This window comes from Euprymna scolopes, chromosome 10 (assembly GCF_053919585.1).
Source record: "Euprymna scolopes isolate OS-2025 chromosome 10, ASM5391958v1, whole genome shotgun sequence".
In the NCBI taxonomy this organism is placed as follows: domain Eukaryota; kingdom Metazoa; phylum Mollusca; class Cephalopoda; order Sepiida; family Sepiolidae; genus Euprymna; species Euprymna scolopes.
Genome location: NC_136491.1, coordinates 76298939 through 76314538, shown reverse-complemented (window position 1 = coordinate 76314538; position 15600 = coordinate 76298939). Strand labels below are relative to the sequence as shown.

The window sequence follows — 15600 nt, the reverse complement described above, 5'->3', positions numbered from 1 at the left end:
TATGAGTTTCTTTGAATAGGAAAAACAAGATAGCAGATATGAATTCAAGTTGTTCAGGAATTCAATTATTACCAAAAGATAACCGATTTATTTATTTATTTTTTTTTTTTACTTCTACGAAATAGCATTTGTGAAAAAACTATTGGTTATACAAATAAAGCAATAGGACAAGGAATCCTCCTAGTGATTGTGAAAGGTAGAGACCTGATGGAGGGTGAAAGCAGTGGACCCTCTGTTGAGAGTGGCCGTTAGAGATACAGATTTGATAAAGGATAAAAAGAATTTTTTTTTTTTTTAAAGTGTAAGAATTTCAAAAATTACCTGAGATTGGTTTACTGACAATTGTGAAATGGAATTCTGTGGATCAGGAGCTGGGGTTAAACCCACCTGATTCTCAAGATAATGAAAGGCAAAAATAGCATTGAGGACACACTCTGTCTGACTGCCGGCAAACCCTTGACTCATTCGGTTCTAAGCCGCTGAATCCATACTGTGAAAAGACAAGACCTCAGATTTAAGATTGACTGCCACAACTTTACTAATAGAAACCGTCAAGCATTTGCATTTTGAGTCAGAAACTTATGAATGATTAGAGTTTTGTAACTTTCAGTGAATAATTATCCTGTTAGTTTTATACAATAAAACCAGTTATTGACTTATTCTTTTCTTTTGGTTTGAAATGACCTCTACTTTCTAATGATGTCGATCTGAGAGATCAGGCTCAACAGATTGCACACTCTATTAAAAGCAATGTGAGGAGAGATGTAGCCTGTTCAACTGGATCCTTTCATCAACCACGATCCTTATTGAAGAAACAACCCAGTCCCTGAGACCAAACAAGACCCAGACCGGACAAATCTGGTGACCTCATTCACTGTTTTTTTTTTTAGAGAATGGGGTACAAGTTAAGTTTAGTTTTCAATTCCAAGTTTTACTGAGGATTTCTCAAAAAATGGTCCCAAAGGTTCAGGAAATGAAGGAACAGAATTCAATACTCCCTCGATAAGGTACTTTGAACACTTAGATAACTTGAGGATAGAATGATTGAAGGAATGGGGGCCATGCTGTTTATCAATATTTTTCCAATCTTTCCTTAGAAACAACTTATTTGTCCAAAAGAAATGATACCATTTGAAGTTTGTCAAGCAGATCCACCCAGACATTCAATTAGACTAAAATTCTTCAAATGCTGGATCAAATCCAAACTTATAATATAATCCAAAGTGAAATTGTTTAAATTATTGTAGCCTGAACTTAAACAGAATCCCGTTTCTTTTATATTTGTCTCAATCTTTTCAAAGCGAGGGATGTTAAATTTCAAATTTAACCCACCTGTGAACAATACATCAAAGGAAAGGGCTTTTGAGTCCCTAATTTTTAAGGACACTTCAAGTTGATGAAGATTAATATTTTTTGTACCTATGAATGTACTTAGGGCATACTTAAAGATTCTGAGTGTATACTCTCTTGAGAACCCCATTTTTTTACATGGTACTGGAAAAGAATAAAATATTGGCTGCTAGTGTCTATAAGACAATTCAAATGTATGTCCTCTTTCCCTTCACTGATACATGCAACATGGGATTAATACATTCATTGTGGGCTGATGGTAATGATTTCTTTCCCACAAAGGATTGAGTAGAATGTTGACACACCGCCAAAAAATGTGATTGAACCCCACAAGTAACACACGGTTAGGGAAATCCTTTTATCTCCAAACAATTCGCCTCTTTACGTTTTTTACATAAATCGAGCTCTGCTTAAGTTTTGAATTGAAATCGTAGAGCGATGTTTTGCTCTGTTCAATTTTATTGCACAATTTACAAGATTTATTTTTATTTCCAGAAAAGGTGCTTTCATTTGGGAGAATTTCCTTCTTTTGCTGTAAAAACTCCCTAAAAAAAGTTTTTTGTCCTCACCATGCATACAAAATGGGGGACAATTTTGGTGCATGATTTTCCCACCATTTGTGCAAGGTGCTACCATATTGAATTCAATAATTTCTGGAACATTCTTAACTATTGTTCTGAAGAAATGATACTTCTCTCTGATTTGAGACATTAATTACTTCTGAATCTTGCTAGGAATCCTTTTAAATATCACATGAACAACCAACTGTCCTGAAGATGAACCTTACTTTAAAAAAATCTCCATAGTTCAGTCAAATCAGCTTTGACACATTCAATATAAATTCTCAATTGATCAAGGTTTGTAAAGGAGTCAGTATGATGAAGAATTTCTTCAAATATTTTATCTTTTATGCTGTCTGGATTTAAGAATCTTTCTCTGGGACATTCAAAGCTCTTCTAAAGTTCTCTAATCTAATGTCGAACTCTGAGATAAGTTTTGAAAGCCTTTCTATCTAACCTGGATCAATTTGTCTGCTTCATCTTCTAAAGTGGATGTATAGAATTCAAAACTTTTGAGAAAGGCTTGGAATTCAAATTTGTTTGATAAGAGATTGTCTTCAAAACTAGGCTTTCGACTTCTAATCTCACCATTGGAGATTTTTTAATTTGCTGTTCTTATTCAATATCTGGTTTACTAGACCTTCACAGTCTGATAACCATGCTTTAATATCAAATACATAAGCACTTATTACTGATCGAGTCACATCAGCCACTTTTAATTTCATGATGGTTGCTTCGATTTGAATTTTCTTTGCTCCAACATCCTCTGAAGCTTCTTTCGAGAGTAAGCCATTTTGAACTAATCCAGCAACTTTAATAAACTTGGGCAATGTCAATTTGTCATAACATATAAGGTTTAACAATTCAGCCCTTAATTCACAAGTACAGACTGATATGAAGTATCGGAAATGCATCACAATTAAATGTTTAGGAACTCAATAACTTAATATAAAATATATTTACATATATACATATTTTGAATTTCAGAGTGACGGTTCCAAAGCTTATTAATTTTTAAATTAAAACGATTCAAATATATTTTTTCTTTTTATATAAATGTTAAGTTTTAGACAACCATCTCAAACTTGAAAGATTTTTTTAATTAGTGTTCTCATTATTTATTTAAATATTCATAGATCAAATGATAAAGTTTATATATGTACATATATATATATATATTAATAATAAATTAATGAGACAGGTAGAGGAACAATCTAGTTGCTTCTGCTAATATTTATAGAATTAACTACACTTATGAAGAAAATCCACAGAGATCAAAGACTTTTGGAGATATGAAATTTGCAAATCAGAACACTTACCTTTGAATGGATTTCTTGATTCAATCCGTAGTTGCATAAGCAATGCGCCTTTGCATACCATCATGGCTGTTAGTGGCCTCTTCAAGGGCAGATCTTTCTTGATCGAAGCAAATCAAGAATTTGCAAGAGAGTGATTATTTGTATTATTGTATTGGTTGAAAGGTTCTTATAACGTCCATGACAGAAATTGAGCCGAATCAGTGATTTCTTTTACAAATTCCCACACTGAGAATTAATTCAAATTCTTCACAATGGGGATTTATCCACAGAAAGCACAAGTTTCTGAGAATGGTTTCTGCAGCAATAAAACTGGGAAAGATTCCTTTGAATTAGAGACAAATGTAACACATCCTTTCATGTTGAGATCATTGGAAACTGAAACTGTCTTTATTTGCTGTCACGCATGATTTTTTATAAAAAGGAAAAAATGTTCAAAGGCAAATCCAAAAATGCAACAGTGGAAGTGCTCTAGATGATGTGAATTTCAGCATCTTGAAAAAAATTTGAGATGCTGAAAAATGGGTGCAAATGTAGATTAATGGGCAAATTTTCAGAATTTGTTGAGATTTAGAGATCAGAAATTGTGGAGTTACCTTTACAAGTCATGTCTCTACTTTACTACTGGTTGCTGCTTTGATTTTAATTGAATTTTCATGGTACTTTTTGTTTTTTAAACTGTTAAGTGAAAGTGCAGATAGTTGAAAAAAATTAAAAAATCATGGAAAAACTATTCTTAACATGGGGAAGGGCAACCGGAAATGAAGTGGAGTCACGAAATGTAAAGATAACCGAACATCACGTCTTCTTTTCTATTTTGTCAAAATTTCTTTCTACTACTTTTTTGATTTCTAATACTTCATAATTATGCCTACTTCCAATTTATCTGCTTCCATCACTTAATTGCATCTCCCAAAATGAAACAAAGCTTTATAACACTAGAACAAACCCTAAGTTTAGGTTGCAACAGAAATCTGTTTCCTGGATAAAGAAAAAGATTAAAACAATAAATAAAGACAATATATCGGCTTCCATCATTTGTTTAGAACCCTCTCCCCACTAAAAACAAAAAATAAAACAAAAAAAAAATGCAAAACATGATCGTCCTCTTCTGGCCAATCACAAAAAATACACAAATTATATGCAAACAATGTTTTTTTAGTTTGCTGTAACTATGTTTATGTAAATAATTTAATTCTTTGATTTCTATAATGCACAAATACCATATTTCGTTTTGCTAAGTTTAATATTGGAAAACCCCTCCAATAATAGTACAGATGTTCTCTTAGAAAAAAGAAAAAAGATTTATAAGAAATCATATAGAATGGTCAACTTTTAAAGAATTCTGGATAGTGATAAACGTACACAACTTGCTTTAATTATTGTTAGAAATTATTTTCAAATCTTTAAGATTATAAAATAAATCATCCCTAACAATTCCACCCTTCATATAGTAAAAAATTGATTTTTTTTTTTATAATGGGCAACTTCAACAAAGTAAGTCAAAGAGGGGAAACATATTGAAAAGTGTATTTGATAATTTCAAGATTTAGGAATGATTGGAGTAAGTTCAGAGAACTTCCATTATTAACCAACAGGACATTCATAGGCCAAGAATAACACTGAAGGAAGTTGTATGAATGGAGTCAAAAGAGAGATAAACAAACATGTGGCTGGAGATAGGTTGGTTTGAAAGTCAATTGCTCCACGCTAAAAAAAAACAAAGAAATAGTATCTTTTAGTTTTTTAAAATCAGTCTATTAGAACTGGTGTTATAACCATTCAAAATTATCAAAAAAATGCATGGTTCACTGGACATTTTGTCTTAAGTCAGTCCTGATCAAATGCATTTAAGCTTGTGACTGAAAATGGTAGGGAATTTACACAATTAACAGACTAACCCATCTTTAAAAAGTTGTATCTTCAGATCTTTTAAAAATATTTTGATGAAATTCTGAACATTATCATAACACTATGATGGATCAGATGGCTGTATTTATGACCATCTCACTTTGTAAGTTATAGGCTGTTACGAGGGAGCATTTCTATAAAATAATAATAAAAAAAATCAATAAAACCATTTAAAATGTGTGCTATCGTATTCTAGGCACCCCTAATGATCAAACCTGAAAAGTTTTAATTCACGAGATATTTTAAAGGCCAGAGTATAGTTAGAAAGAGTAGAAGGTTTTAGAAGTCCCAGAGGGTTCTGCAATAATCTAGAATGGGTTAAGATGTCATATAAATAAAAGTAGAGAGGGGAAACAAATCAGTTATCAACTTGGACCCGTCAAGATAACTCCGCTTTCCAACACCCTGGAAAACCTCATCAGTATGCCCTGTATTTAAGAACTCAGGTGAAAAGTCATCTCCTTCTCAGTACAGACCAATAAGTCTCCTGTGTGTCATGAGTAAGTTGTTGAAATCCATATTAAATAAAGAAGTAGTCAACCACCTCAACAGAAACAACTTTCTTAGTGACATGCAATATAGTTTCAGCTCTGCAAGATCTACAGCAGATGTGCTAACGGTTATATCTCATAGGATTAGTGAATCTCTTTACAAAGGCTTCCTTTCTAGGGCAATTGCTCTTGACATATCGAAGGCTTTTGATAAGGTATGGCATAAAGGCCTACTTCACAAGATTTCCAGTTACGGTATCACTGGAAATGTTTTCTCAATCATTAAATCATTTCTCTCTGATAGGTTCATAAGAGTAGTGGTTGATGGGCAAAAATCAGAGACCCACAGTATTAATGCTGGAGTCCCCCAAGGGTCCATCCTAGATCCAACTCTCTTCCTGATCTACATCAATGATCTCCTAAAACACATACTACATTCGTTGACATCTATGCTGATGACACGACCATCTATGGCAACACATCAAAGGCCGTAAATGATAAAGTTCTCTATAATTCTCTCTCCTCTGATCTTGAGCACGTGGTACAGTGGGGGAAGAGGTGGATGGTCACTTTTGATACATCCAAAACCAAGCTTCTATCTTTGCATCATCAACGCTCTGATCCCCATCTGGCATCAATTGAAATAGATGGCTCTCATCTTGGGGAGGTTCCATATTTTGACAAGCTTCTGGGTTTAACCTTTACTCCTGATCTGAAATGGAACATGTACATCAGGTCTGTTGCCAAGGACGCTTAGAAAATGGTGGGATCCTTCTACCGCTCCAGAAGATATCTCACTACGGATGCAATTCTCTATCTGTATAAAAGCCAGGTACGTCCAAGGATGGAGTACTGCTGCCACATCTGGGCATGAGCTGCTAAAAACAGCCTATCTTGCCTTGACAGAGTACAAAATAGACTTCGTGGTTTAGTGGGGGATGCCCTTTTCTGTTCCCTGCAGCCTCTCTCCCACAGAAGAGACGTTGCGAGCCTGTCTTTGTTTTATCGTTATTTCCATCGCAAGTGCTCGTCTGAGCTCCAATCTCTCGTCCCCCCTCGCCAATCTTTCACGAGAAACACCAGTCTGGCTGAAACTACTGTCAATAATTTTCCCCACTCTTTATCTGTGCCTAAATCCAAACGTAGATTCCATGAGTAGAGCTTCTTTCTCAGAAGTGCACGACTGTGGAACTCTTCCGTTTGCCTGTTTCCCACCTGACTACAACTGGGATGTCTTCAAATCCAACATAAAAAAATTCCTGACAAACCGCCCCCTTAAGTAAGATGCACCATCAAATCTCCAATACTAATGATTACTACAATACTATCTCATTGATTACTTTAAACGCAATAACCCTTATCCCTGAGTGGCCTCCGGGCCTTGATAAGTGGTGACCTCCATGTAAAAAAAAAAACACAAAGAAAAAAATACATACCTCCAATCCACGGAAAGTTGCAGAAAAAGCCCTCTGAACTAGTGGTAAATCCAATTTTGAAATATTCGCATTGACCAAACTTTTAAAAGAAAAACCAAATGAAATTTGTTACAGTCATTGAATTTCGTTAATAGAGTGAATAATCACTAGAAGACAGGCCTGTAGCCGTTCTTAATTTGGACTACCTTCCTTACCCTCGTAACCTTCCACTTCCTCATTCTAGTTGTCGACCTCGAGTTTCAACAAGCCGTATTTTAATTTGTATTTGATAGTAGTAATCCAAAATAACTGTATCTTTATTAACTGACCTTTTTTTTGTTTGTTTTGTTATTGTTGTAAATATTTGTGAATAACCTTATTTGTTTATTTATTTATTGTCGAAAATAAAGGAAAAATATCATTTTCCGAAAACCATATTTCATATCGTTCATATTTTTTACTGTTACACCTTTTGAATGTAACCTGGACTAATTCGCATATTTCATTTTAACGGCTTTAAGAAAAAACATAAAAACAGGTAAGAAAAATGGTAAAAAGTATTATTCTGATGGACATTATCATTTGTCAGTATCACATCAGGAAATCCAAAATGGCCACCATGACACAATTCAAAGAAATTATTAACAAAATATGACTTGCAGCATATCAAATTAAAGAAAGTTTTGTACGGATTAAAATTATGTTTTCAAGTACACTAAACTAATTAGCATGCTAATTAACATAATTAAGTTTCATTTTAACGACTTTAAGTGAAAACATCATAAAAACTGCTAAGAACATGGGAGGTAAGGCTTTATCATGATGTGAAATATTATTCTGAAGGACTTTAAATTGCCATCAATTACACCATAAAAAATTTAAGATGGCAACCAGGAAATCCATGATTGCCACCATGACACAATTCAAAGAAATTATTAACAAAATATGGCTTATAGTATATCAAATGAAAAGAAATTTTGCACAGATTACAATTATAATATTTTAAAGTAAATTAAACTAATTAGCATGATTATGTTTCATTTTAACGGCTTTAAGTTGCTGTGACAATGATTGGGTGGATTTCTACCATTATTTTCTATATTTTTTTATTTTTAAATCATTGTCGAGGCTTCAAAAATTTCAAGAGATATTGCAGCCATTTTTTCTTCTCATGTAATGCTTGACACTTGTTTTTCGAACAGAATAAACATTTACAACACTAAAAATTTATCAAGATAGGTAGAGCCACTTTATAAACAGACGTTATGTTATGAATTTACATGACGGCATCGCACGGACAGCATTAAAAAAATAAAACATAAAATATCGGTGCTAGCTATCATTTCTATTGATGCACACGTAAAAAGTTCTTAACTAATTCTTTTAAACTTTTATAACAAAAGAAATAAATATGTTGACTATTCCATACCATTTGAACAAAGTTTCTATCTTGATTTATTTTTGTACTAGAAAGCCTCAACTTCCAGATGTTCTAACTTTTGACTGGAAAGTTGTTCGTATTGTGTTCAAATTTGTGAGAAAGACAATTCTTTTCTCTTATTGTTTTCAAAATATGAAACGCCATCGACTAGTAGAACTTCTGTTTTGAGTATTTATATGAACAGACCTAAAACGTGTTCATGTTATATTTTCTTATTAAAAGAGTCTTATTAAAGTGCTGTCTTAGAGAGAGAGATGTTGTTGAGGGATGTATTGTTGTTATGACGATATTCATATATATTAAAAATTGTTCATACTTGAAGTGTAATGGAAGCTCTTAGAGTGAGGAGATAGTGTTGAGACATTGTGTAGACAGTCTTCAGACAGTCTTAGTGTATATATGAGAAGTAGAGTTCACATTGTCGATATGAGATGTCGAGACGTGTATGTAAGATGTGTATGTTAAGACATTTTATAACACAGATATATAGACATATAATACAATTTTCACTTTACCTTTTTGGTAGAATCACAACACAAAGACGACGTTTATAAAAACACATGATGGGTTTATTTCTCCTCACGACCGGCCATGGTTTTCATCATCAAGAATTCAAAGCTTCATTCTAAGTTTCACAAGTGACCGTCTCGCTTCTAGACGTTCGAATCCCAAACTGCAGACTATCGTCTGTCGTTCTCAAACTCCCTCTGAGTTTCTCCCAGTTTCTCCTTTCTTAACTCTAAAGTTTCCTAACTATATCTAGAACTTCCCATTTTTCCATGACGTCATACACATGTTAAAACAAGTGCCTTCTTTCACGTGTTCTGGACATGCGTGTCGAAAACTTTTCCTTTTTTTTTACAAAAGGAATTTGAACCTATATTCTCAGTAACCTATATTTCCGATATGTTAAAAACATGTTTATTAAATTATCTTGTAGCTGCATTCTTTCAATTGAATTTTCATAACAAAATTGACAGTGCACATTCTTTTCTTGAAACTATTTTATCTCTATTCTAAACAATCGTTTGTTTTACATTCCATTTTCTAATTCTCACACATAATCTATTTCTAAACCTAAATTACGAGGTTCGAATTTCGCTTATGCTATTTCATTTTCATTTTAACTAAATCTCTCTATTTTTATACTTACATGAAAAGGGGACAGCCCTTATCATGTAACATTCATCTGAAAAGTCTTCTAACATTCGCAGATGCACCATAGCAGCATGTTTCATTGTTAAAAGGCGGAATTAAATTGCAATTTCTTGGAATATACAAATCGCAACAAAAATATTAAAATACCATTTTAAAGAAAATTTTATTCTGAATCCAATCATATAAGTTTTATATTGATTGACTTAGGATAAATGTATTCATTACTGGTTTAAAAACTATAACTGTCAGATTAAGTAGCAAAATGTACCTTGTCCTGTGCTAAACTGTATATCCTTTGGTATTACTATTTATACTGTCGTTGAGGGCTCTTACAAATCATGGTTGCCTTGATTACAATCTGGATATTGTAAGTGACGTAACATTTATGTTTCCTTTTTGTTTGACTTTTCACAGTAATCAATTCATTTTTACATAAAATTCATCAGTCATTGAAATGAAAATCTTCATTTAGGCTAGATACTCGGTACTGATCATCATGATCAGTGCTCCTGCCCCTAGAAAGTTTGTCAATCGTCTTTCGAATATCACCTTGTATCTGATTCCCTCAGACCATTACTGAACCAAATTTATTTTTCTGTCTTGCAACAGGATACTTGTTACAGTTTCGCTGTCTCCACTAACCCATCTATTAAGCTGTTGAGTATTTCCACTTGGTCAAATGATAACTCTATCAGCTAATGTCTCAGTAACTAACGCAAGCTGTTGACTAACTCACTTGTCCAGCTGTTGACTCAACTGAGGCCATTAACCAGTATCCCTTTTCTTGCTCCAACAATCGATCTGTCCATCTTAGGGCATCTATAAAATCATTACACTTGCAAATTGTATGTCCTTTTCAGGACAAGCTCAGTCCTTTTCAGGACAATTTTTCTTTTAGTCCGTTTAGTTGTTCTTCAACCTCAGTGCAACATCCACACATGACTTGTATCAATAAAAAACCAATCGGATCTGCCAAGCTGTTCTTCAACTCTAGTGTGACATCCATACTTCAAACGTCAGTGTTGGAGACGTAAACCGACCTGAATGAACCCGTTCCGAATTGTAGCTTCTGACCAAATATTTTAATATATATTCTTGTGTATGAAATCTTTCTTTGCCTATTGCCATGTTGTATTTAGTTTAACGCATTGTAAGACAGAGTCTGTACTTTCCCTGTGTAATATTAATGCTGAATTGATCGAGTTTTCCTCCTCCGAATTAATAATGCATCCAAATTATTATAGGTGCTACCAGATCAGGCGTCTTGATCTAAAATGCACCAAACATTGTTGTTTTTTCTTTTCATTTGTAAAACTCAATCATGTTCTGCAAAGTCAAAAACAAAAACCGTTTTCGTCTACAAAACAACCAAACCAAACCAAACATAAATATATTGGAAGAAATAAAGACCGTAAAGCATAAAAACTTTTTTTTGAGAATTACATGAATCACACCATATAGTAACATCATAAATGAATGATTTTGAGCTTGTTGTAATCAGTGTAGAATGTAAAATTTTGATTATATGAAAGTAAGAAGAAAATGATATAAATTTTAGTTAAGAGAGTGATGGTTTATTAAAATCTCTTCTTCATCCTGAAAATAAATGAATGGACTATGTAAATGTATGGACGGGTAGAAATTGTATTAATATATTATGTTATGATTAAATAAATATGGATGAATGAATACATAAACATATGGGACATCCATATATCTCACTGCTTCAAGAAATATACACGTTACATAAATGTATGGATTGCAGTAACTGTAGTAATATGTTTGTATTATTAGATTTAAATATATAATGAAAGAATGTGTATTAATGTCTGTTTATTACCGCATGGGATATCCACAAGTTTTGACGTCTGGTATTATTTTCTTTTTAGATTCATTCAAGTTGATGTGGATACCTTGTAAAATATTTTCTTTTATTTGTAGGCACCTGACAGAAGAAGGCATCGCTGAATGTGTTGAAAATGGCAATAAAAGCGCACAAGCAATTATCAAAGCTGCCCTTGATGTAAGTTATGTTTATACTCGGATATTTCTTCATTTAATAGTTTCTGTCCTTATATGTTATTGGGCATAAGTGAAAATTGCAGTCCCCAATAAATTAACAGGAAAACTTTGATATATATATCAGAGAAAAAATAGTTACATGCACCAAAAATTAAGAAAAATTATTCAAGTAGAATTTTAATTACAAATAAAAAAACAACAATTTTATCATTTTTCTAATCCACCATTTATAAGAGTGAAAATCATGTAAAGCCGGAGGATATAAGTAAGTTTGTCACTTAACCAAATAATGAATGTCGGATTGGCAAAATATGAAAATTGAATGTTTTTGGATTAAACTTCTACTTGATAATTTTTCTTAATTTTTGGTGATACGTGAGTATATAAAAAATTTTTTACTTGGAATATGATTTTTATTTGTGTCCAATACTATGTAAGCACTGTAGTTTCATTTTAAATATGGCTGCATTAAAAAGGCCATTGTCAATGACAACAATAACAGAAGCATGCAGATCTTCAGAGATCTACATTATAAGTTGTTATGAAACCAGAAAGGAGTTTCATACAATCAACTCTATAATAGTCAATAATGGAGGTATAAAGTTTATTTCTTTTATTGTTATATTATCATTTAAAATTCACTTAAATTTTGATTCACCCTATTAAATATATTTTAGCTGCATTATTATTCTTTTATGTTGACACATTAATTTCATTAAACCACTGAAATTCCATGTGGCTACTATCAGATAGGTGCTGTATGTGGGAGACAGTGAAACCTCCCTGCAAAAAAAAAAGATGCAAACCTGAAAATGCTTTTAGCAAATACTTGAATAAAACCTGCTAACCCATGCATGTTTACACAGAACAAACATACCCTGATCAGAAATTATGTTCTTAAGCGAAAAAATCCATTACACTTCTTGTCACCTCCAACCCTTTGGATATTTTTTTGTGTATTTATATTGCTATTTTATTTTTTTTTTAATTTAGTTTCATTATAATTTAATATATATTCAATAATATCTACTATATACATGCCTTATGCATTTTGTACTGAACTTCTTATCTCATTTTGGATTTGCTCTATCAATCTACTTTGATTAATTTGATATAACTTATAAGCATTTGGCTTTACTTAAATGATAAGTTCATGATTAAATGTGTTTGTTTTTTAAATGTACATATGGATAAACATAAAGTGTAACTTTCCATAGCTAGATCAAAATATAGAATATAATATATTTATGTATAAATTTTTGTCATGCACTTGTTTCAACTTAAATAGAAAAATATTAAAAGCATAATTGTTCATTTATTTTTTTGCACACTTTTTATTTCAGACCGATCTTCGCCAGATTGGAGAAAAATACATCCCAGATGACATCAATAGGGGTAGGGTAGACTATGTAAGTATTTCTGTCAAAAATAATTTTTTAGTGGAACATTTATAATTGTTATCAATTCGTTGTTTCCGTTGATGTTTATTATTATGCTGGAATAGTAAATTAATATCCTAAAAAATAATCTGTAATTTTGAAATTTAAAAAATAATATTTCACTATTACCACTTTTCCATTATTTGAATTATACAGAACTAGCATGGGTGCCCGGCATTGCCCGGGTGTTTGGCGGTGTGTGTTGAGCAAAAAGAAAAAAAAAAGAAAAAAGAAAGAAAAAAAGTAGTAGTAGGAAGGCAAGCTCGAACCCGTACTGCGAAGGAGAAAAAGAACATGAAAAAAACATGACGTCTTTGCTGTTACGACTACCGCCAAACCGGAAGTGACGTAGGTTTAAATTAAGGCTAGACAATTGAAAAGAGAGGATGACTTTTGAAAATATTGGTGAAAAAAAGCGATCTCTCCCTGTAGATAAGTGCCCAGTTGAGGGTGAAGAAATTAACGTTTTTAGCTAATTTTTCGGTATTTGTTGTCTGAAGGGTAGAGTTTCAAAACGATACTGATCTTGTGAAAATCCGTTGCCTCTGTCGAAAGTTTTAGGCAGACATGCAAACATGCATACATTTATATATTGGTAGCTCAAATATCTGACTCAAACTGATTAAAAAGCTTGCCCTATCTCTGAATACCCTTTATGTCAAATTTCAAATTTTTAGACCAGAAATTGTCTGAGTAATTTGGTAGAGACCAGAGGTCAATTTTTTTTTAACTTTGACCCCTTAACATTTATTGTTTTGGGCTCAAATCAAGTTATTAAGTTAGATCCATGTCCAAGGAACCTATATCTAAAATTTCAATTGTTTATACCCAAAATTGGCGGAGGAGTTTGGTAGAGTTCTCAAAGGTAAAATCGTTGAACTTTGACCTCTTAACAGCCAAATTTCTGGCCAAAAACGGATTACAAAGATTTTCCCAAATCTCCATACCCTGTATATCAAATTTCGAGTCTGTAAACTGAAAATTGACTGGGTTATTGTGTTGGGAAATGTACACAGACAGACACACACACACACACACACACACACTTTTATAGATATTCTCATTTTGGGTGTTCTTATAATTTAGATGAAGCAATCTTTGATATTCAATAGCCAGGCATTTATTTCTCTCTGCACAAAAGCCAATAGTCTAGGCTACTTTTGAATTTTTTTTTTTCTGTTGACTGTGATATGTTGTTAGTCCTATAATGTTCTAGGAGGCTCACCCTCCCAGGCTTTGCCTTCTTTCTTTCTTTGAGAAGGATTCATTTAATTGCTAATTGCCTAAGGTGCCCATACTGAGGAAAACTGAAGAGATTGCCCAGGTATTTTTCCAGACCAGAGTGCTGGCTCTTCAATCCCACTTTTTAACCCATGTGTCATATCTTACTGCTGTGGGAAAGATATTAATAATGTTTCTTAAAAATCATCTTTATCATTTTTAACTGAGTCCTTTATTTTATCTATGAGAGGAGATTGTTCTGTCAACCATAACAAGTGATTAAGTAACAATGAGTTTTAAGTGACAGTCTTCTAGAAGTTGAAGTTTGACTCTTAACTAGAGATGATAATAAGAATAAAATAATTAACACTTGCACCTAGTCATGGTTGATGGAACGAATTAATTTTTTAGGTTAAATAAAGTCATTGAGATGATCACAGACTTAACAAATCAAAGAATAATAAAAGAGGTTATCCCGAAGGACTGGAAACTTAGTACAGTTATGAACTGTTACAAAGGTAAAGATAGAGGCTAATAGATGATAGATCTGAGAAAATGATCGAGCAGCAAATAAGAAGTCAGATAAACATCAATGAAATGCAGTTTGGTTTTATACTTTTGAAAAATATCACTGGTGCGATATTTATTCTGAGAAAAAAATTCAAAGGAATTACCTTGGTAAGAAAAAGAATCTTTATTTTGCTTTTGTGCAAGTAAAAGAAACTTTTCACTGAGTGCCAAGGAATGTTGTCTCGTGCATGTTGCATACACTGGAATCACGAAAGTAATTATTAAAAATTCAAGCAATGCAGATATGCTCAAAGTGATGTTAAAATAAGCAGCATATTTAGTGACTACTTCAATACCAAAGAAATACATCAGGGTTTAGTATTGAGTTCGATGCTTCTCATTTCTGTTTTAGAAACAATGCTGAAAGAATTCCATTTTCATTTCTGTTTTAGAAACAATGCTGAAAGAATTCCATTTTCATTTCTGTTTTAGAAACAATGCTGAAGGAATTCCATTTTCATTTCTGTTTTAGAAACAATGCTGAAGGAATTCCATTTTCATTTCTGTTTTAGAAACAATGCTAAAGGAATTCCATTTTCATTTCTGTTTTAGAAACAATGCTGAAGGAATTCCATTTTCATTTCTGTTTTAGAAACTATGCTGAAGGAATTCCATTTTCATTTCTGTTTTAGAAACAATGCTGAAAGAATTCCATTTTCATTTCTGTTTTAGAAACAATGCTGAAAGAATTCCATTTTCATTTCTG

The 15600-nt window shown here is 32.6% G+C and overlaps 1 protein-coding gene and 1 long non-coding RNA gene across 2 annotated transcripts in view; one reads left to right on the top strand and one right to left on the bottom strand.

Annotated features, from left to right (window-relative positions):
- LOC145286113 (uncharacterized) overlaps nucleotides 1-7290 on the bottom strand; it is a 111658-nt gene extending 104368 nt beyond the window's left edge. Inside the window, exon 1 of the long non-coding RNA XR_013869106.1 lies at nucleotides 7065-7290. This is a non-coding gene — a long non-coding RNA (uncharacterized LOC145286113). The remainder of the gene's footprint in view (nucleotides 1-7064) is intronic.
- The window catches only part of LOC145286110 (uncharacterized), a 65777-nt gene that overhangs the window by 10773 nt on the left and 39404 nt on the right, over nucleotides 1-15600 (top strand). Inside the window, exons 2-3 of the mRNA XM_080134800.1 lie at nucleotides 11584-11665; nucleotides 13008-13073. Of these exons, the coding sequence (XP_079990926.1) occupies nucleotides 11584-11665; nucleotides 13008-13073 (148 nt within the window). The remainder of the gene's footprint in view (nucleotides 1-11583; nucleotides 11666-13007; nucleotides 13074-15600) is intronic.